At 32.4% G+C, this 25,091-nt stretch overlaps 1 protein-coding gene across 1 annotated transcript in view; it reads right to left on the reverse strand.

Moving 5' to 3' along the window:
* The window catches only part of LOC115877339 (discoidin domain-containing receptor 2-like), a 172,929-nt gene that overhangs the window by 13,460 nt on the left and 134,378 nt on the right, over positions 1 to 25,091 (reverse strand). The window contains exons 9-15 of the mRNA XM_030893486.1: positions 21,680 to 21,855; positions 19,952 to 20,127; positions 19,612 to 19,888; positions 15,463 to 15,600; positions 13,857 to 14,027; positions 13,670 to 13,797; positions 1,507 to 1,741 (exon numbers count right to left, since the gene is read on the reverse strand). Coding sequence (XP_030749346.1) covers positions 1,507 to 1,741; positions 13,670 to 13,797; positions 13,857 to 14,027; positions 15,463 to 15,600; positions 19,612 to 19,888; positions 19,952 to 20,127; positions 21,680 to 21,855 — 1,301 coding nt within the window. The remainder of the gene's footprint in view (positions 1 to 1,506; positions 1,742 to 13,669; positions 13,798 to 13,856; positions 14,028 to 15,462; positions 15,601 to 19,611; positions 19,889 to 19,951; positions 20,128 to 21,679; positions 21,856 to 25,091) is intronic.

The following is a 25,091-nucleotide window of genomic DNA, read 5'->3' on the forward strand; positions in this document are numbered from 1 at the left end:
AATAAAAAATTGACATTTTTGGTAATTATTGGGAAAACTGGAAATCGTCCGATTTTCACCAAAATTCGAGCCAAAATTGGTATACACCCTATTTTGAAGTCGTAGATTACGAATTTGAACGTTACGAATCTTTTTTCTTGGCGGTCTCTTACCGTTTTTGAGAAAAACGGAAAATAATTTCAATATCGAATTTTTCTTAATTTCTCATATGTTTAAGGTTTTCTAGCACATATTTTGTTAGGTATTCAATAATCAATAATGTTTTTGCTCTTTTCTGTTACTTTTTTAACCAATTCTATGCATAATAGAGGAAAATTTGTTAAAATAAATTTGTAAACAATCTGAAAATGTTAGATTATGGCTTTGTTCGGGTTCTTGTTATTACCGATTCTGAACCGTCCAAGAACTCTGCAGCGCATGCGCAAATGAAGTAATGTCTTCATATTTCCTTCTGCGCATACACATCACAGTTCTAGGACGGTTCAGAATCGGTAATAAGAGAAACCCGAAGTAAGTTTATGTCTTTCTGGCATTTAAAGCAACGTTGCCAATGTTAAACCTAAATTTAGCGTGTTTTTTTCGCTCATTCTGGAATTACGAAAGGCGGTCGCCAGAAGAACGGCTCCTTCCCATAACTGCTATTTTACCAACGAGATCTGACTATTTATACCCACGAAGTTGCACGAAAAAGTTTTGATTGCATTGGTTACAACTTCCATGCAGAGGGTGTTAATCTTTTGTTGTTATATTATTAGATTAACTAAGAAAAGATTAACCTCCTCCGCAAAGAAGTTAAAACCAATGCAATCAAAACTTTTCCGCGTAATTTTGTGGATATTGGTGTATATTTAATTATTGTTGATCTCATAATAGGTAATTTATTTAAATTCCGTAATCACCCGAAAAAATAGAAGATATGGCAACGTTGTAAATTTTCAAATTTCTAGATTAGGTCTAGAATAAATTTGTCTCTCTTATTACATAGGAGAGAGAAAGAAGGATATATCAAATGTCAAACTTCCATCTGGTCTCAATTTTCTTTGCTATTTTGTTAAGAAAAGTGTTTTTCAGTAAAATGTTGGACACTTTTCTATCCCCAATCAAGTGTGGCTTTTAGATAAACTATAATATAATGAAAATATAGTGAAATTATTACTTTATAGGGCCGAAATAAAGAAAAATTCAATGTTGAAATAATTTTCCGTTTTTCTGAAAAACGGTAAGAGACCGCCAAGACAAAAAATAGATTCGTAATCTACGACCTCAAAATAGTGTGTATACCAATTTTGGTGAAAATCGGACGATTTCCAGTTTTCCCAACAATTACCACATTTTTTATTATTTTACAGGTAACACCTAACAATTTCATAATAATGATTATTTTTTTTACAGATGGATGTAAGAAGCTTTTATTTTTATTGTTTCAGTGATTCAGGGGGGGGGGGGCAAATGCCCCCTCTTGCCCCCCTGTCCGGCGCCCATGCTCCTAATCTATATTCTACTCACCAATAAGATGCTCTCCCAAGGTAGCCAACGGATTGGAGCTGGAGGCCGTCCACCGATCTCAGCATACTCCTTCCTGTACTGCGGTTTGGACATGGCGATGTCGGCCACCTTGACTATGTACCCCCGGCCTACCAGGCAATTCCTCGCCGCCAAGTCTTTGTGCACCACGTGCCTGGACTCTAGGTACTTCATAGCCGAGGCAATTTGTGTGGCCATGTATATTAGGCTACCGGTACTGAAATAAAAAGAATTATTTACTATACAGGGTGGTTCGAAGTGTATTCCGGAAACTTCGGCAACATATTCTGCAGATAAAAATAAGTGAAAAAGTTCGTATAAATGTATTTAATAAAAATATTAGTTTTGGAGATACAGGGTGTAGAAGTTTCATTTTTATTTCGGTTTTTTCCAAATAATTCCTGAAGTAACATCAATATTTGGATGAAAAATGGTGTCTGGGAGTTTTTTGACATGAGAAATTTGATTTTGATGTCAATATGACTCCTATTTCTAGGGGGCGCCACCTACATGTATTTTAACCAATGACTAAAGAATACAAGGACTTATAACACTCGAAACCAAATTGTTACCATGGCACCAAACAGTGCCGTGGCCATATATTTTTCTTAACTTACCTGCTTGAAGGGATATTTATAATTTTGATAAATGTCTTGACTACGCCAATGGTGTAGGCGGTGGTATCATACCTTTGAATAAGAAGACTAAGGAAGGAGCATATCAAAAATCTTAGGTACACCGCGATGGGCCTCAAATATGGCCGACTTAAATTCCGGTTTATCAGTGTCGTTCTAATTTTATTTAAAAAATGTAAAACTATGATGTAGGGTAGACGTGGGGTAGACTCAATAATTTGTTGTTTTATTTTACGTTGTGAATAAATGTTGGTAGTTATTAAAATTGTTATAAAAATATATAATTCTAATAAAATAGATAAGTTATAATAAGTATTTATTAACACAAACATCCGATACGCTACTGAAGCAGGTAAGTCAAATTAACGTATCTAAATTCTTTGACATCTAATCTTTGACAAGTAATAAATAAAAGCTAAAATGCAAGAAAAATATATAATTTAGTTAATTTAAATGAATTTCATAAATGATCGGTTTACTACACGTATGTATATTATATAGTCACTTACTAGCGAAAAGTTGTTCCATTATTTCACTCAATTTTTGCCGAGATCTACCGCACGCTACACAACCAACTATTTTAGAGTCTTTTTTGATAAATCGCGATAGTGTTACTGTTAATTTAAGTTCTGCCACAATTTCCATCTAGATTTACTACCTTTATACAACTATCAGTAGTAGAATAAATAATAAATAACATAAAATAAGCTCCGTAAAGACTGACAAATCCACAAAATTTCAAATCAAATTCAAATGTGTCAAATAAATCGTCAAACAGAACTGTCAAGGATCCCCACCATAGAGAGCTTTTATGGTGGCTTTTCCGCCCACCATGCATAAATACATGGATAGCATTATGCTCCTTCCTTAGTCTTCTTATTCAAAGGAGTAAACAAATATATACTTCCGTGATTTTTTATGTGAAAAATGTCTCTTGGCAAAAATACGAAATTGACAAAAAATAAACATGTTGAGTAAGTAGTTATTTAACTGAAAAAATTATAAATTAAGGACAAACATATAGTTTCCGGAATACAGTTTGGACGGACCACCCTGTATAGACGAATTATTATGTATGGATTACAGAAATCCACATTTTGACCATTTCAAATTAATTGTTTTATTTTAATGGCGAACTTATTAGAACTGAATAGAACTGTGTATTTTTTAAATTGCCATAGATTTTTTCAGTTGTAAATTTAAATGTCCATATTCTATAATTAAAACTTCTTTTAATTATTTATAACAAAAAAAAACCGTTCCTCAGGCACTATATTTTTTTCTGAAGCATTTTGTTGTCTCTAAACTTTCTATAAACAAAGACGGATTGAGACAAGTGGAATCTCGGGATTTTGCTAGGGGAAGAAAGGGAAAAAAATGGAGGAAAGAAAAAAAGGGTGGGGAAAAAACAGGAAAGCTTCCAAACAAATTGACAAAAGTATTGGCACGTCGATCAGGATTAAATTAACTGACAAGATTTGGTAAAAAGACGAAATTAGAGGTAATCTGAAAACAATTTTAGAAAATGTTGTCCTGCAATTTATCCTTACGGGAATAAAACATAAGATTCTAGATTAAACTGGCAGTATAAGATTTGGCGAAAATTTAACGAGTTAAGCTTGATTTTCATGCATCCGTTGTCCGACGATACGTTGATACGATATTAATTTTATTGGTAGAATTTAAAGACTTTGATTGGTTAGAAAATAACGCAGTTTATAAATTTATTGCATTTTCATGCCTCCGTTTATCGGATATAGGTTGGTGTTATTTTATATTTTCGTTTCCATAACGATTTTGCTATTTTACTTATATTTTTATTAAGATTAGATTAAATTTGTCAAAAAAGTGTCAAAACGTCCGTTATCGTATGAACGGGTCCGTTGACGGGCTGAAGTAAAATATTTACGGATGAAAAGTGGCGCGAAAACGCTATGACCAATCAGAGCACCGTCGGACCAACGCAACGTATCAACTAGCGATGGGAACTATCGAATGAATTAGACTATCGAATGGTTACTGAATGAATGATTTCAACTATCGAATGGTTTTATTCGAATAAAATCATTCATTCAGGGTGCAGCCACACTATCCTAAAAACGGCGTATCGGCGTAACGGCGTAACGACCTTGAATCGATTTCCAGTAATTCTATTGGCTGAAATTTTTGACAGATAAAATTTCTGACAGATGAATGTTTCAGCCAATAGAATTACTGGAAATCTATTCAAGGTCATTACGCCGTTACGCCGATACGCTGTTTTTGTGAAAGTGTGGCTGCACCCTCATTTGTATACTAAAGCATAAGTGACAACCTCGCCGTGCGACTAAATGGTTATCGTTGCGCCACGAGCCACGACTATCGAATGTTTTTGATAAATGAAATTTAAATTTAGTATTCCTTTGATTTTTGTGTGCGTCAGTGCATTATTACTTCTTCCAAATTTTAGAACTTCGCCTTGTAAATACTATGCTATTTTTGCGTTTATTAAAATATTTAAAATACTAAAATAGTAGGTTTTTTTAATTGACGATAGTGTGCGAAGTGGTCAAAATTTTTCCGAAAATTTGTGTGATTTTCCGTAGCCCGATCTTTCAATTATTTAATTTTATATGGTATATTATGGTTAGGTTAGATTGCATTTTTTTAATGGGAAATTTTGAGAAGTAACAATTTTTAAGAGAGATGAGATGAACTTACAATTAATTTTAAAAATACATATTTGTATTTTGGATGTTTTAATAATATGAATAAGTTGAACTTAATAATCATATTTAAGTAATGTGGTTAAGTAAATGGTTATTGAACTCAAATTTTGGGGTGAGAAAATTAAATTGAAAGTTTTATACGTGCCAATTAAAAAAAAAGTTAACAATGTTTGTATTTTGTTTATGCTAATTCTCTTACATGTAGTTTTTTGCGAAGAAATATTTCATTTATTTTTTAAAATAAATGCCAGTAAAAGTAAATATTATTTTTAAATAGTAATATAAAGTAATAAAAAGTAATATAAATAATTTTGATTTCTAATTTTTTATTTATATTTTCCTTCCATTACACTGCATGCTTAGAAAATTAATAAATGTTTATATTTCATGATTTTAAAGTTTGTTGTTAATATAACAAAATTATTATTATTTAATAAACCAACGTTGCCATTTAGAAACTATATTATTTTTAAATTGGATCTAATATAAATACTTTTGACTTCTATTTGTTGTTTATATTTTGCTACTACTTAAAAAAAAAATTTATATTATTAAATGATTTTAAATTTTGTTGTTAATAGGTATAACAAATTATTACTGATATTATTATTTATTAAACCAGTCTTTGCTTAAAAATATTAAAAGTCATTTTCCTACATCCAAAATAAAAAGTATTGCAGTGTAATAACAGAATATTAATAAAAATTGCAAAACATATAGACATACTATCCCTAACTAACTAATGCTAAAGAATAATATTCTTTGCTAATACCAACTAATACGAATATATGGCAACAGCGCTCTTCATAATGTATTTTCTGTGTAAATACTAGCACCTCAATAAAAAAATATAATGTGTCCTTATCTTTATTTGACTCCGCAAAAAATCAAAGATGCCGGCTTCTTTCATAGCATTGCCACCGACCGCCGTCAGTTTTCTAGGAAAGAAACCTACGTCGCCGGACGACAACTAAAATCCAGTTTATACTTTATTAAAATCTATCCTGACGAATAAATTAATTTTATAAATGAATGAATTTTATAAATGAATGGTTTTTGCTGCCGAATTACTAGAATACAATATTTCAAGGCAGATGACGCATCTATTCGATAATTTTTATTCGAATAGTTTTCGACGAATATTTTCTTACTAGCTATCGAATTATTCGAATGAATTGCAACTATCGAATGTTTCGATAGTATTCATTCGATAGTTCCCACTACTAGTATCAACGTATAACGGATGCATGAAAATCAAGCTTAAGGCGGGTTTTGCAACTTGACGCCTCATATCTTTCTGGGACACCCTGTATAATATTTTTTTATTCCACCATAGCAATCATTGCTTGCCTAATCGATTCAGACGTTTAATAAATCCGTCTTTAAGGAAGGGATAAAAATGATTTATATACAAAAAAAACTTTTTATTGAAGCTGTATCCGGTGGGTCCCCGGTGTCGTATCGACTGTTTTAATAACGACCACCATTTTTCACTCGTTGCCAGACAAGTCCAAGCCGCCTTTCACGCCAAATCCGCGGCTAATATTTCCTAATATCGCTTCCTTCCCTCGTTCGCCTTTTTTTGCCTTCTTCGCACGAGCCTTGTCAATGTCAATGTAATTTCTTAGCGGCGTGTCATTTTTTTCGCTTGGGGTTTATTGCGAAGTTCCGTAGCTTTCTTCTTTTTTCTGTCTTTGTCAAAATTATACCGGGTGTTGCATCGTCGAGCGGGACATAGGAAATCCCATGTAAATTTTAATGGGGTCAATTATTGGCTTCCCTAATTATTTTAGAGAATAATTCTATTTAGGTTTATTGAAGAGCACTAAAACCCACATTCAAAAGAATAACTTTAGATATTTTTGATTAGCCCGTTTACGAGTTATCGCCGATTTCTTTTTAAGTATTTCTCCTTTCTTATGGCCCTGTATTTACTTATGAGCACCAGTCAAGGTAAACGATAACTGTCAAATGAAGTTGTCATTTCAGAAATTTATCTATTTAGTGCTTTATTATTATTATTAAAAACTCATACCTACATCGAAAATATTAGCCATGAATTACACTACCGAAGAAAAAGTATTGAACATTAAATGGTATTTTCAAGGAAATAGTTATCAAAAGGTGTCGGACATGTTTGCTGCTCTGTATCCGAATAGACCGATACCTGGAAAATCTACAATCGCAAGGAATATCCAGAGATTTGAGACCAAAGGTACCCTAATAAATAACTGCAGATGTGAAGCAAGGCAGGAACAAAGAGAAGATGCAAGGAATGATACCGACTTGGAAGTTTTATTTTACGTGGAAGAGAATGATGGAAAGATCAGCACAAGGAAACTTGAGGATGAAATAGGAATAGATCACACTACAGCGTTTTGAATTTTGAAACGACATAAATACTATTCCTTCAAATATGAAAAGCACCAAGAGCTACGAGATGGGGACGAAATACGGCGGCAGGCGTTTTGTTTTGATATGATGGAAAGAGCAAACACGGATAGGGAATTTTTAAAAAACATATGTTTCACTGACGAATGCACGTTTACCTTAAATAATGAACCAATGTTCAAAATTATCGATATTGGAACAAAGAAAACCAACACAGGTTTTTTGAAAAAAGGACGCAATATCCACAGAAAGTAAATGTTTGGGCAGGGATATTCGGACACAATATTATCGGGCCATTATTTCTTACGTGAAATTTAAATGCAGAATATTATTTGGAACTACTCGAAAATCATATTTTACCTGCTTTACATGATGCCGCTAGGGAAAATCAAGAAGTTTGGTATCAAATGGATGGCTGCCCGGCATATAGTACCCTGGCTGTTCGGGAATATTTAGACAATAGTTTTAACGGAAACGTTATTGGACTAAATCATACAGTAAATTGTAGTGATGGGTTGTTATTTAACTATCTGTTATTTTATAACAATTATTTAGAAATAACATAACGCAACCGTTACTGCTTTTAAAAAATAACAGATATAAAATAACGACACGCAGAGATCGAGTGTTCGTGAAACGAAGTCGGCGCTCTGTACCGCCACGAAATTCGATGCTGCTCGAAGCAATTCCAAAAAACAACTAGTATGGATGGAAAACCTATTATTTCGACAACCATCGATACAGGCGGCGAGATACAACGGACAACGGAGTGGGGTATGCGCTACGGCGCGGCGCGTCGTGTTGGGCTGACAACAGCTTAAAAATAATAGGATATAAAAGAAGCAGCTTTTTTGAAACAGTTGCGGGCATAACGCCTGGCTGTCGAGATAACAGGAGTGGGAAAGGAGCGCTGCTGCATCGGTCGATTGTCGATGGAGGCTCGCAACGGGTTGGAGAATAACGCATCAGTTGTTTTAGCTATGTTGTTTTTTTACCTGTTACGAGCATAACAGAACGGCGTTCGAGATAATCGGAGGTTTGAAACAGGTTGGAGAATAACGCATCAGTTGTTTTAGATACATATTGTTTTTCAACCTGTTACGAGCATAACGGGCGGAGGTCGAGATATTATGGCGCTGTATGTTTCAATACTTTGTTATTAAGTTTCAATATTTAAGTATTTATTTATTCTGAAAAATTTTCAGAATAATATTTTAAGATTTTTTAAAAATGTATACAGGGTGTTTTGAAAAATCTGGTCATTGATTAATCACGATCCTGCTTAAAGCCCTTGACGTAAAAAGCTGATTTTTGGAAAACGGATTGACTTTAGGGTGTAGAGGTGCGATAAGAAGGGATTTTTCGAAACTCAAATTCTAAGGGGGTGAAACCACCCTCAAATATTAGAATATTTTTTATTTAAAAACTGGTGAGTTTTTCGAAAAAACTCTTAAACACGTATATTTTATTTTGTTGTTTTACATATTTTGAGATTTTTACAAAATATATACAGGGTGTTTCATAAAATATGACCACTGAGTAATCACTATTCTGCTTAAACTGCTTGACGTTTAAAGCTGATTTTTGGTAAACGGATTGACTGTGGGGTGTAGAGGTGCGATAAGGAGGGGTTTCTCGAATCTCAAATTCCAAGAGGGTGAAAACGCCCCTCAAATATTACAATATTTATTATTTAAAAAACGGTTAGTCTTTCGGGAAAACGATTGGACACGCATAATTTATTTTGTTTTTTTACATATTTTGAAATTTTTTAAAAAATAATACAGGGTGTTCCAAAAAGTTGAGTAATTGATTAACCACGATTCTGCTTAAACTGCTCGACGTTTAAAGCATATTTTTGGCAAATGTGAGAAAATTTTATCCAGTTTGTATGTTAATGGAAATTCTTGCTTTGCTTTATCATCACCATTACAAATTAATAATTCGATGCGAACGAAGTCGCGGGTACAACTTAACAAGTATAGCTAGAGACGTGAGAAATATAAAATAAGAGACGCCCCCCGATGCGCAGTGGACATCCCACAAATTTGCTTCAATCAGATTTTTCGTAGCGTAACTGCATCTCTCTTCCGCCGAATGCGTTCTCTCTCTATCGTGTGCGCGACCGGTGCTATCCCCAAGTCTCTTCCTATATTTGTCAAACTGTACATGCTAGTTTAAGTGTAAAATTAATTCGAACTCTAGTGTGTAGTTGGTTTACTTATGAAGAATATACTACACATTTTCTTATATTGCTATTTTTTGACCGCAAATGGTAAAATCATAACGAAGAGCTTCTCGCCCGTCGAGTGAGATGCACCCTGTACACTGCTACGCAATTCAGAATCTACGCGGATCGAGGGGTAGGGCTAGGTAGATCGGAATTTATAGATATAGACGAGTGGCGGCATTTTGGCTTTTTTATATCGCAATTTGTAAACAGCGCTTATTTGTAAACAACCCCCGTTTTTAGAGAGGTATTTTAGATAACAATCGATATTTAGAAATGTTTTGACACCCTGGAAATACTACCACCGAGCACGTCATTGTTGCAACTGCGTTAATACGCCTGGCGGTGACCGCCTCATATTCTTTCAGATATTTAGCAATAAAATAAAGAAACCTGTTATTTTTAACCTGTTATTTTAAGCTGTTTTTTATAAATAACTATAACAGTTTCAACTGTTATCGAAAAATAACAGTTTTGCCCATCACTAGTAAATTGGCCAGCAAGGTCTCCTGATATTTCGCCAAATGATTCCTTTCTCTGGGGTCATTTAAAAAACAGGATATACAAGGATAAAAAATACCCAAATCTAGACGAATTAAAAAATGCTATTTCTGCCGAATGCAATAAAATTTCAGTTTACCAACTAGCGAATGTAAGAAGAGAATTTTATGATCGCCTGGGTTATTGTCTAGCAGTCGATGGAGGAATATTTGAACATCTTAAATCCTAAAGTTCTAACAATTTAATAGTACCTAAATTAATAAATTATTGAATATTGTAATAATACTATAATTAACCTCGTAATTGATTACTTTATTTTACTTTAATTCATATTAATTTGTATTTATAAATACATCTTTAAGATTTCCGATGTAGGAATGAGTTTTCAATAATAATAAAGCACTAAATAGGTAAATTTCTGAAATGACAACTTCATTTGACAGTTATCTTTTACCTTGACTGGTGCTTATAAGTAAATACAGGGCCATAAGAAAGGAGAAATATTTAAAAAGAAATCGGCGATAACTCGTAAACGAGCTAATCAAAAATATCTAAAGTTATTCTTTTGAATGTGGGTTTTAGTGCTCTTCAATAAACCTAAATAGAATTATTCTCTAAAATAATTAGGGAAGCCAATAATTGACCCCATTAAAATTTACATGGGATTTCCTATGTCCCGTCCGACGATGCAACACCCGGTATAGTTGTCCTATTAAATAAAATTATTCATATCAGTAATTGTCACATTTGACAGTTAATGATGTTAACATTCTACATACCATTTGCCAGGGGCGGGAAAGTGAAATAGCAAAAGCGGTTCCACCGTTTCCACGGAAATCTCAAATAAAATAGTTCCAGCCCTAGCCACTAGGTAATAGTGCAATTAATTTTTAGGTTAAGAAGTTGCTACTAGTTATTACCAGATGGCGGTAAATCAGAATTTTTTTGTAGTTTCCATAGTTTCCAACGGCCATTGTCATATTATTGTCAAATTCTCAAAAAATATTGTCGTTGTCATAGCGCCAATCATAATATTATCAAATAAATGATTATCAAAACGTTTTTAAAACTATAATTTGTTCTATGAATTTGTTATATGTGTTTTAATTAGACAATTCCTTTTGTTTCTGGCTCTAAAAATATAATGTAAGTCATTTATTTTGGCCATCATTTAAGTACCTATTTAAATACTTACTCCATTTACAAAACTTTGGGCGTATTACGTCGGTCTTGTTTTATTATAATAAACGATGTTTAAATATTTTACTTATAAATAAGAACTTTAAATAATAAATAATATTTCACATGTTTGGCTTTAATTTTATTTAATAATTGTATATATATATATATATATACTGTTAAATCTTACTTTTTACACATCACAACGATACTTGTTATTAGTATTTTTGAATTTGTGTAAAAAATAATATTTAATAATCAAATTTAATTATTTTAGAGTAAAATTATTTAGTAAATACGCTCATTTAAAAAGCCCGCGCTTCGATCCATTTAAAACAAGCCCTACTCAATAGATGGCGCCACTTCTGTAGGACCATTTTTCAGTATGGCAGAGTCCATTCTTTTTCTACCTAGGTATATTCTTTGCCATTTGCTCCTCGATGTATACGATTTATAATAGAGTTAAAACAAAGAAAATTGTTAAAAAAAGACCATTTTCCAAAGGACTGTGAAAATACACTGATAGGAAACCTGAATAATTAAAATAAATTCTGGTCGACATCGATGAGTCGAAAAAACCTCACTGTACACTATTAATAAACCAATGTCCTTTGTGTAATAGTTTAAAATCTGAAATTTTCTCTCATACAGTCTCTTTGTAACCCGATGCTTTTCCTCTGTGTTTTTCTGTCTCGTACAATACGGAAAAAAAGAAAACAAAATGTAGTTCCGAAATAAAACTAAGGGAAAAATTATTATTGAAGCTGGCGAGCGCCCTAATTTAATTTAGAGTCTTTTTGAAGCGCGATATTTGGTCCATTAGTCGAGTTCCATCGACTCAATACGCTCATCGCGGAACAAAGGACGATTTTCGCACAACCTACGTTAATATTAGCGTTTAATTGGAGTTATTCTTCTATTTAGAAAATAATTTCGGTCCCTTTATTCCTGTTAAGTTTTTTTCCTCAATACTATGGAGATTGCCTCAATATTAAGGCCTATTGTGTTTGTCTCGGTTTTATGTCTGCACTCCGTTTTCTATCCCTGTGCCCTCTACCAGCTGTGCAGGTCCTTGATAGGAAGGGGGCATAGTTTCTCCGGTTCTAGCCTTGCTTTCCCAAATAGAACGTGTCGCTAGCGATCCAGAGTCTCGCAGTGACTTATTATCCTAGACCATATATACTTACGTGGATAAATCAACGCCATAAGTTTAGCATTAAAAAATTTGTCTTCTACATCACGACATGCCATGGCAACCAACCTTTCATTGTCATAATCATATGTCATAATCTTATTTCTATTGTATAACGATGTTTGTTTTTTGTGTTTTTCATTTTAAAAATTGTATTAATTACTCTTTTATCGACCGCTTTTATATAGTCAAGGATGCAAGTGTGTTCAGTGAGAAGTTAATTATTTTAAGTTTGTGCAATTATACTTCTAATTTTTTTCGTTGGACTTTCTAAATACTGGTAAAAATTACTAGAAGGTGTTTGGTGTGTGGAAGTTCTAATATAAAGATCCCCGAATTATTTTTTCATAGGCAAGTAAAGTACTCTGTTACTCTTTTATTTATATTAAACCACGTGCATACGTTCTGGTTAGATTTTCTAAGAATATTGATATTCGTACGGAGTGGCTAAACGTATTTTTTATATAATTTAATTTTTGCGACAATAAACATTCAATTTATTGGTCAAATAAATGCATTTTACAATTTAAATTTTTAGAATTAATGTTCAAATTTGACGCGTGAACGATAGGTCCTCGATAAGGATAGATAGAGCAGAAGCACCGCGTGAGCAATAAGAAAAGAAGATAAATGGAAGTCGTTGATATGTTTGCGACAGTTTCCATAGTGATTTACTTATCCACGAAAGTATATAATATGATCTAGGCTATGTATGCTCTACTGTTTCAAGATCTTTATCGCAGTGTCTGCAGCAAAGACTTAAAGGTAAAGAACCTTCATACAAATTTGTTCAGGTAGCACTTGACATATCTTGTCAAAAGGCTTGGATGGATAGATCGACACGCGGTTTAAAATTATATGTCAGTTTTTTTACGCATGTATACTGTAATTGTTACAGAATTCCCCAGTATACTATTATATCTCTATCATAAATTTAGCTCCTGTTTCTATCTCAATAAATTTCAACTGCTTGGAATCCTTTGACATTTATTTCTGTATTCTAAAAGTAACAGTGTAATAATTTTGTTGGTTCAGTAACAATTTTTTTCCTACATTAGAAGATTTAAAAATGTGAGATGGAAACAAATGTTGCAAAAGAACTAGAAAGAATATTTTTATGGTAATTTGGACGTAACCCAAAAAAATCAGTGCATCAGGTAGAGCAGAATATCAGGTCTGGTCTATCTGATGCACTAATTTCTTATATTCGACAATAAAAAATGATGTGTTTTGGATTATATGGCATGTCAAATTACAATAAAAATATTAAAACACGGACATATTTTTAGACAATTTTTATACTACATACCTTATGGGAGAATTTTCTGAAGGTCTTATACTCCCGTTTCTGTTAACGAGGAACTGGAGATATTGAGCAAGGTCTCCCATTTCCCCATATTCGATAATTGTCCAGGGAGGTTGTTCTCCTGTACACACCTATTAATGGAATGCATTTATCAATATTTTTACTCTTTACTATAACTAATAAAACTTACTCCTAGAACTTTGCAGATATTGGGATCGTTTAATCCAGCCAAAAACCGAATTTCACGCAGCATTTCTACCGGGTCTCCCTTAAATTTCTCTGGATTTGAAGTTCTGACAGCCACCAATCGACAAACACCCGGTATAATGTCGTCCAGGTTCTCCGTTTCGTACAGGGAAAACTAAAAGAAATTATTGAAAAAAAAAAAAGGAAATTAAAAATTACTTATACAAAAGTTGTAGAGAATTTCATTCTCTACAGCAAAAAAAATACAAAGAGTAAAGAAAAAAAACTATTTAAAATATTTATATTCAACTATTTGAGAACACTTTAGTTTTTTAAAACAGATACGTCTACAAAAACCGTTGACGTTCTGTTAAAATAACATTATATCATGTTAAACTTCAAAATTAACAACTAACTACTTGATAACAATTAGTTAATAAGGTAAAACTAAAAAGCCCAAAGTTTCTGTAGGATTATTATGTTCTTAAAAATCAAAGAAGCGATTGCCATACATTACTAACATCTACAGATGCACGAGCAATACATTTATATTTATTAGATTGTATCAAAAAAAGGCTCTTTTATTTCTTTTCGAGGCAATCGCTTCTTTTATTATAATTTTGGCGTTATTAAAATTTATTCTGTGCCCTGTGTCCCATGAATGCTCACAGATCTTAGATTTGTAAAAAATCTCCCTTTCTTAAATAATCTTTATGTTCTTTAATTCAAACATTTAAGGGTCTAGATGTTTCACCAATGCAAAATTTATCGCATTCACATGGTATTTTGTATATTACATTTTTTGTTTGTTGTTCTGTATTCATTGGTTTAGTGTGTGATAAAATGGATCTACATAAATGTATTTTGTATTTTTAAAGATTTTCTTGCAGTGGCAAAATATCCATGGATTTTTTGGAGAGATGAATCCGCCACATAGGTATAGACATTTTTTAAATAGAAATTAATTGTGTCAAATTTTAACTAAAATGGTTGGGCTATAAACCTTATAACTTTAGTATTATTTTTGCACAATGGCCCTTTCTTGTAACGAAATTGCCTACTGATTTACATCCTCTGTTCTTTACACCCAGAAGGCTAACAGCGCTTATTCAGACACATTGAAAGAACTGAAACTGGTTTTATAGTTGGTCCAACTAAACTAGGACAGATTTTGAGTGCCGTTGTTTCGATTTAGCAGAGCGGAAAATTCTAGAGACCCTTGGAAAGGACAGAGGTCTGGAAAAATCGGTCCTTTCCTGTTTAAAAGTTTCTGTTATTTGGTATATAGTGTAATAGCTTGGGATTTCGTTATTCAGTGATTTTATAATTAAGTAGATAACATTGTATTTTGGATTATACCGTATGATTGGAAAAAAACGGCGTCAAAGAGAGATAATGTATTGGTGAGTTCAATCTCTAGACGTAAGTTGTCAAAAATTATAGAAAACACTAATTAGAGAAAGAATAAAAAAGGATAGAACGTTCCCAGACACAAATATATTTCAAAAAATTATGCTTTCTGGAAATTTACTCCAATTACTGTCATTGTAATATATATTTTTTTGTTGAATAGAATATTAAATTAAGGTATAATTGAATTTGTTATATACCTCCCCCGCATGACAGGAACCTAGCTTCTCTACTGGCCTCAACGAATATCTTGGTATGGGCGTTAGTTCCACCTCCTTGCAGTTGTAGGGATGTCCCATGCTGGGAACTATGTTCCAACTTATCAGAGGAGGTGATACCTGAAAAAAGTTTCAAATAATTTAGATTACAATGCGATCCTTTGTACTAGGCAATGGTAGGCCATTGACACAGAGTTATATGGAGGGAAATAGGGAGATTTTTGTTTTGAAGTAAAGGACTGCAGAATATAACATAAGGATCAGAAGAGGACCACTATAGATTTAAAAGTGTCGTAGAGGAACAAGCCACTTATATTTTCTTAAAATCTGATAAAAATTTTCCGAAAAACAGTAATTTTAGGGAAATTTTTGAATCCATACTTCGTTATTTCTTTAGAAGAATATTGGTAGATCATATACACATAGATTATGTTCCGTATACTATGTAAAAGTGTATCAAATAAAGCGTCATCCATATTTTCTCAAAATTCAACAAGGAAACTCCGAAAGAAAGTTATTTTTTCGAGAGTTTTGCTAAAGAATGAACGAAGGGCAAAAGTACGAAGTACGCCAAGTTCAAAATTTATTATTACCCTCTATTTTTCATTACTTAACATCTCAGGAGTCGAGTTTTCATTCCTCGGCCCCTGCTAATGCCCGTTAATTTATCGAGGGACTTTTCTGATTTATTTCGCTTAAAATTACGGAAATTTATGGCGTATCCGCCAGTTATTCGTTAAGAGAGGGTTAAAAATCCACCCTCGCACCCCCTAAATACCTCTAACTCTTTCTAATATTTATTAACTGAATTTGTTGGTTATTAAATTGAACCCGATTATTGATGACGTTACAAGAAATGCAACTAACTCTGAACCTTAGATACTTTTTTGACTCTGTGGGGAATCCTTTTATTTTTTTCCATAGCAACTGTTAAAATTGCCTTATATCTGTCAAAAATAGTAGATAAAATAGTATTTTAACCGTAAGGGTAGATTAAATGATACTTTAACAGCGAGGATAGGTTAAAAACTTTATTTCTTCTCGCACGTTTTTTAATTGGTTCCATTTTTGAAAATTTTTGTATTTCTTTTCATAAGTTATTCGGGATTATAGTTTGGATATGGCGTTTGTCGCCTCAGCCTGCATATCTGTTGGTAATTTACTTATTTCGTTTTGAGCCATTTCTGGCTCCAGTTCAATCAGCAATCGACACGAAAGAGAATTAAAAAATATTGACTCAAAACTGACAACTAAAGAGACAGCTTTATTTATTTGTCAAATTACATAAGAAACCAACGCCAACCCAGCACAATATTTTTTCTACTCGTAATAAATTCCTTGAAATAATAATTTCTGAATATTTTTTAAAACGTAATTCGCTATGGAAAAAATATTGTTTTATACACTACGATAAAATTGCATTATCGTTTCCCGAAATTAATTCACGAGCGATTTCATCTCTAAATAAATTTTTAAAATTAATGTTCAAATTTGGCGCGTGGACGATAAGTCCTCGACAAAGATAGATAGAGTAGAAGCACCGCGGCTGCAACAAAAAAAGCAGATAAATGGAAATCATTGATATGTTTGCCACAGTTTCCATAGTGATTTACTTATCCACATAAGTATATATGATATTATTTCAAGTTTAATTTGATATTCTGTAAGAGATTGCTTTAGCGTATCCTATATTAGTCATAAACGAACCTTTTTAATAAAGATTTTGTTACATCAATGCTACATTTAACCCTTTATCAGGTTGTATTTACCCCGAAACGAAATATTTTCAATTAAACCAGATAGGTACAAAATACCGTACAAGAGATCCAAACAGGAGAGATATCATTTACATTCAAATTTATTCCAATTTACGTTATATATTCTGTTACAAAATTTCCGTCCATAATAGAGCAAAAGGATGTAAATATGGCCTCGGGGAATAATATGGCCGCCAATTCAATTTCCACCCCTAACGTTTACCCTTAAACTGTTACACGAATATAACGTGTCAAAGGGTATCTAAAGCGTTTATTGTTACTTGTACGGTCTTGCGTTACAAAAGTATGGGAACGTTTGTTTTAATAGCTGGTATGTCGTAGGATTAACATAACGATATTTTCGCTCTATATGTTGAGGAATTTGCGTTGGATCTCGTATTGAATTTACAGAAGAATTATTTAAGCAGAATATTTAATGATATAATATCAAAAACTACAATTAGAGCCCGAGATGAGATTATATTAATATAGGAAAAACCATGTAAATAGTATACTAAGGGCTGGCAAAGGTTAGTCTTGGGTTGAGATTTCCGTATGTAAAAAGAGTATAATGCGTTTATAATGTACTGAACAAAAAGAGGACAATAAACACGTTGCCAAACATATTAAATAAACCGAGAAACTGTGCACATCGCTAAGAGACGTGGAAGGGGATATAGCAGATTTGTCGCAGTTGACCGGTCGACCGTCGACCCAATCAATACCTCTGTCAGTACTTAAAGTTCTAGGGAAAGGTGTACGTCATGCGTTCAGCTTGACGATTTAATTACGTCTCGTGATACTTAATTTGTTCATTTATTAACGAGTCGTTGTAATTTTCCCTATAGCTTGAATTTTTTTAAGTGCAAGCTAGAAACACTTGCATTTTGGGTAAAAATAAGTGGAATTAAGTGTTCGATAGTGGTCGCGCTATTAGAACTCTGAATTCAAAAATCGATATTTCAAAATCTATTAGAAATAATAGATTGTAGTTTTTTCAAAAACTTTGTTAATATTTCTGCTGTATTTTCTTTGTAGACATTATGTGAAAATCTTTATCAATAAAAAAATTACACGATTGCTGAAAATTGCTATGCTCTAAAAGTAAATGGATGGATTGTTTACAATTTTTGAATGGAAAAAAGAACCTTATCGAATTTTTCTTATGTAAACATATGTCGTAGAACGGGTTTTAAAATTAATAATTATCCGGATTTTCAACTAAATCCCTTCGAACCGACAACAAGATGGCGACAATGCATTCCCAAGCCGGCTCTTTCTTTTTCTTTTTCGAGACCACGTGCAAGACACCGCGCACCGACCGGCATACCACGCCGACCGCTCATCACCCGTGACTGGGCTTTCCCTCTCTCTCCGCTGCTCAACCATAGAGCATAAAGACTACTAGCAGCCGACTCGGGACCACATTTGCAATCGACATTTCGATTGCGTCACCTTTGTTTCGAAAATACACACAAGAAACTTTATTTAGTAAATACTGATAATATAAAAGATGTTGCCACGTCTAACATTTAATCATTAAATTATAAATTATCCGACACATATTGTAAAATATCCGATCTTGAAAATAAAAAAAAGTTTCAATATCTAAAGTGGTTCTTGAGTTATGGCCCGTTATGTGTTAAAAAGTTGAGTTAAATTATCGCGATTACTGACGTTTTCTCGTTATAAAAAAATGACACCTTAACGATATCCTTATAATTCCATTTCAGATGCTCAGAAACATGTCTAATGATTTTATCTAGTTATCTCTTGAAAAAAAAGTCTTTTAAAAATAAGCGGTTTGCGATCGTGATTTTACTTTACTTGATAGGGAAAGGCGTATCGGCAACGCCGCAACAGCACACCGTCGCGAGTCGCGTCGGTCGGTCGCATTTCTCTCACTTCGACTTAATAAGATCCCTATGCGATTTACTTCCACACATGTAAATGCCGACCCAAAAGTAACAGTTGCCAGCACGGTATTAACGTTAAAGTATCATTTAATTTACACTTGGGGTTAAAGTACTATTTTATCTACTATTTTTGATAGATATAAGGCAATTTTAACAGTTGCTATGGAAAAAAATAAACAAAGACAATGGAAGTTCGATTTTTTTTAGTTTTAATACTGAATCATTGTCTACCACAAAACTACATTTACGTAAGTATCATCAATCTATTCTTCTGCATACTCTTAAAGAACTTGTTATTTCCTCATTTTTTTTTAAACTTTAAAGAATAAATCTATTTTTACAACATGGTGATTGTTCTAATTAAAAAAGTACCCATGGTCGTAAAACATCGAAGGTTTGGGTCGCGACAGTATCTGGAAAATCACTATCTAGTGAACCCTGGAAGAAACTATACTCACTCTATGTTTCTCCCTAGGCGCAGTGTAATATTTCTTAGCTGATCTCTCGTTGTTCTGCTTCGGATAATGGTTCACCAAACTGATAGTTTTTCCATTGCAGTTTGTGGTTGGGGTAGTTTGTAGACTACGGTAGCTCGGTGGTGGTGTAGCTTGAAGACTACGGTAGTTTGGAGATGACTGTAGATCGGGAGAGCTGGGTAATGGGGGTACTTCTGGTGGAGACTCGTCGTTAGGTGAATCCAGAGGGCCTAAAGATGGTTCTATTGCAGATGGACACCTAAGGAAATAGTATTGAAATCGGCTAAAATTTGTTAGGCAACAGGCTACAGATGCTGCTTACCTTAATGTGTTGTAATTAGTAGTATAGTAATTACTAGCCAAAGAAGAACGGTATTCTTCATACGTCATTGGAGTAACTGATTCGATGTAACTATCAGGATGACTCACAGGAGTGATCGGTACACTCTGGCTGGTATTTGGTTGTGCAGTGCCAGTAGAGAAATTCATCAGCCAGTCCTGTATAATATAATATATCTTATATTATTTACAATTTAAGAAAATGCCAGATTGTGACAGATTTATCAAATGAATCTTAAAGTAAAACTGCGAAACAATATATTTATTACATAATTTTTTAACGATTTTTTTGTTTTATTTTTAATTTAATAATTATTAGTAATTAATTGATTTATTTGATTTATAGCTTATTTTACTTATTACATATTGGCAAAAACTAGTCCATTATGAAGATTATTCTAAGCATTATTATGGGTTATTTATTTATTTATTGATACAGAACTTACAACACCACAAGTGGTAATAACAAGTAAGAGGATGTCATTAATGGACAAACTAATAATCACAGAATTTACTAAAAACTAACGTAAAAATAGCTTTGAAAGTGGTTTAATGTGCTTACCAATCAAACTTAGTTCTCTGACTTCAATCAAGGGTAATAACAATGGTAATAAAGCACCTTTATTATTACGTTCTCGTTATCAGGCAAGCTACAAGCTTTTTGCTTCGACTGTTTAAATGCTTCGGCATATTTTCAACACACAACTTTCAAGAAATGCAATACAAAAACTCGAAAATGTAGTTCTTAAAAGAACTGTTTTGGTTTAAAAGTTCAATTAAAAAAAAGACTATGAAAATTGGCAATGAACGAGAATTAATCACATAGATTCACCAATATCACGATATTATACAAAATAATGATTGACATTATGATAATTGTTAAATAATAAACGACAATGTTGCTGAACACGGCGCAATGTGACCAAAATAGCGATAATAAAATTCGATTTAAACTAATTTTTGCAGTTTTAATCTAAATAAAATGTCTGTTACTAGGATTTGCTTTATAAAGTAAAATGAAGAACTGCTCGGTATCTTAAATTATACATCAAATTTAAACATTTTTGCCAAAATTTCATTTAATCTGGTTTAAAGGCTTTAGTGTCAATTTTGATATGATTGATGACGTGCATCAGAAAATGTTTTGCGATTACCATATACATTTTTTATTCTTACATTTCATAACTTGGAAATGTATGAGACACATTTTTTAAATAATGTCTATATCTTTGTGGTTGGTTCATTTCTTGAAAAAAGTCTATATTATGTGAAAAAAGAATACTTTTATGGAATATCAACGGTTTATTATAATACACGTATCTGCTGAAAACTAAAATGTCTTGAATAGTTGTATTTAGACATTTTTGATAGTTTTTTTCTTTTTTCTTTGAGTTTTTTGCTTTTGACGATGGGAGGAGATATACTCCCCAAAACATTAGGTATTTTTTGTCGATTAGGCAAAATTGTTCTTAGTAAAAAAACACTGACAAGTTGGTTTCCGTTTCAGTGGTGAAAAACTGAGATTCCTTTCAAAAATTGAACTCACTACAAATATATAGACTATATTTTTATTATTGTTAATTTTCATAACTTGGGAATGCATGATACTCATTTCTTTACTTTATTTATCCCTGTTTTAAAAATATGGATATAAAAAGTTACAATATTTACACAGTACGAGTTACAGATTTTTATTGAATTTTTTTCATACCTTCATGTTTATTTTCACTCCAAATGGATTTCTGAAAAATGTTGGTGATCCTTGAAGTTTATGTCGTTTGTTTATTATCAATATAACTAAGAATACGACGAATAGCAACAGCATAATAGCCGTCAAAATTCCGATGATGATTTCTATGTAGGTATCACCGTCTTTCCTTGCAGCAACTGAAAATATAAAAAAAAATATAAACATCAAGAAATAATACAGAAAATACATTGCAAAATATAAAATAATTATTGTATATCCGTAGCTATCACATACAATTTATTAATTTACAACAGAAACAATATGAAATATAAAAAATTTACATATTTATTTAAATTTGGAGATGGAGAAAATAATATTTTTATCCACATCTACGTATTGTTTAATTATAAAATTGTTTGTAATAGAAAAATATCTCGGTTTTATATAATAAAATTATATTTATTTTAGATTGTTTGTGCAAACATACTTCACAAAATAAATAACCAGCTGTAATATTTAATTATCTTGATACTCTCTGCTTCAGCCTGTCTATTTATGGATGTATGTAAAATATTTTATGCAGTGTTTGAATTCCAATCCAGAGAACACAAACACAAATAAATGTAATATCTCTAAAACTCTAAAATTTAAATTACTTTGTTGAAACAGATATATTAATAATAGCCTTTCAATACGTATATGATTAACGTATACCGACTGTGCTAACCCATACATTATACCCATTTTTAGTTAATACACAAATTTACAAAGTTAATACACGAAGTTATATCAAGCAAAGTAGTGTCTGGCTTCGTATTTGCGGTACGACTGCCTTCAGTTGATGCATGTCGTTGTTGTCTACCTCTTCTTATGCCATGGATCACGGATCGAATTGACTAATTCTATGAATGTACAGTACGACCGAAAAAAAAACGGAGTCAAATTGGCTTGGAAATGAACATCAACAACATTCCCCATATAATTTTACATATAATATCACAGCGATCTTCATTTCATAACCATCGCTGACGCCATTGTTTTTCGATCTTCTTGTATTTATTTTAATTTATGTCACTATCAGGTTTCCACACTTACAAGATACAGCTTGCTATCCTCATTTAAAGCTGAGTGGACTTAGGTACAAAAATTTCATTCGCTTGGAATGCTTATACGAAGAATATAAAATATACCTAATTAATATCAGTATATAACCATGAACATTATTATACATCACTACCCATAATTTGTATTGAATATTTTAGCCCCTAGGGGAGTTCGTTCTGATCGGTATTTTAAGTGAAATAAAGTGATCAATTTGCGAGACGATGCCGCCAGAAAATCGACAACGGCGATAGTCGATTTTGTCGTCATACCTGAGTGATAGGGATGTATAAAATATATCGATATATAAAAATATTTGTATCGATATATAATTCTCTCGTCATAAAAACAAAAAATAATTTCTAGGTTGTCATTTATTAAAAATGTTTATCAACGAAGATCACATACCTATGATTATTATTATACATATTATAATGATTGTATTATTTCATTAAATTATGAAGGTTTCTTTTTCACACTTTTTTTGTTTAAATATTTATAGAATTTTATCTATTGATATAATGAAAATTTGATGCTGTATCAATCATTTATAATAACGTAACTCATATTTAAAGAGTCGGTCTCGCCCATAAACGGTTGCGTAGAAATTTGTAAGTACAGGGCGGGCCAAATTGGACGCTTTTAAAGGGAAATACCCTTTTCTATAGGAGATAGACAAAAACTAATATCGGTATCTGAGCTCAATTTTTACCAAAAACATGATGGTGAAAACCGCACATCGATATCTGATACCGTTTAGGACTTACGGGGTGTTTTAAAAAATGTGCATGTTTAGCAAATCGCAAACTTTTTTACTATGGAAAATTTTGTATTTTATGAAAATATTTCCAAAGCACCTTTTTTACGTAGAATTTAATGGTTTAAGTAGATTTTTTTTAAAATTAATATTAATTTAAGAGTCATCAACAGAAAAAATGATTTTTTATATGGAACACCCTATATATTTTTAATTAATTGAAAATAGTTTAAAATTACCTTTCCCAAAATATAGCACACTTAATATTTTGCTCGATTCCTCTTCGAGACATAGAGTTTATAAAAATTCGCCCACTTTGAACAAGCAGGCTTTGAACGACGCCGGCTCTAATGCAAAAAAATTCTAACTGTGAGCAGCAATTAAAACGAAAATAACATTTGCAATGAGAGATGCAGAATTTTAAAACAATTTAAACTATATTTAGCAACATCAATACATTTAAACTATATCTAATAACAATAAAAATAAATAGCAAACTAAGACGTGAGAGTTTGCTACAGGGGTTCGACATATCGACCGTCTTCTGTTATGGACAGTCGGGACCGTTTTTGAACATTTCTCGCGGAATTCATTAACTCAGTGAAGGTGAATAAGCTCCTCGCATAATTGCTAAGTACTTCTAATTTTTGTTTAGAATATACGAGCAATTTAAAAATAAGAACCTTTATTCTTCCGCAAAGATAAAAATCCATAGGCACTAAGTCTAGTGGCTTCGGCGGCCAACGGCTGGGATCTTCGTTTGCTATTCAATTATTTTTTTATTATTCAAATTTGCTGATAACTTCAGCGCCCTGAGGCGGTGCCTTGTCTTGCTGGAAAAATATGTTTTCGAGTTCCATTAGGCGCAGATCATCAATAAGGGGTCCAAAGCCTACTAGTTAAAAGTGGCAAACTTTAAAAATTCTGTATTTTGAAGGGGACTATAACAAACTATCAAGTGTGCTATATTATTGGAAAGGTAATTTTAAGTTCTTATTAGGTAATTAACAATATACAGGGTGTCCTATATAATAAATCAAGTTTTCTGTTGATAACTCCTAAATTATTAATTTAAAAAAAATATACTTAAACTATTAAATTCCACGTAAAAAGGTGCTTTGGAAATATTTTCATAAAAATATAAAATTTTCCATAACAAAAAAGTTACAGCGATCTATTAAAAATGCACATTTTTGAAAAAAAACGTAACTTCGAAAGTGTAACAGATATCGATGTGCGGTTTTCACCATCATGTTTTTGATCAAAATTGAGCTCCAGACATCGATATTCGTTTTTTTCTATCTCATATAGAAAAGGTTGTTTTTCTTTAGAAGCACCCAATTTAACCCATCCTGTACATATTATAAATAGTTCAGGAATCAAATCTCGCAATTTTTTCTCGAGAAATTCAGTTTCCAAAACCTATATTTACATATAAGAAATCGTGGTTATACTAACAGTTTATACCTAAATTAGTTAGGTAACCTAATCAAAGTTGTTTTTTAAATCGAGAATTAACAAAATAGAAATATCGATACTTTTCTAAACAAGAACAACCCTACTGGAGCGATTCGG

Source organism: Sitophilus oryzae, unplaced genomic scaffold (genome assembly GCF_002938485.1).
Source record: "Sitophilus oryzae breed Bouriz unplaced genomic scaffold, Soryzae_2.0 scaffold_1443_pilon_pilon, whole genome shotgun sequence".
NCBI classification, from domain to species: Eukaryota; Metazoa; Arthropoda; class Insecta; order Coleoptera; family Curculionidae; genus Sitophilus; species Sitophilus oryzae.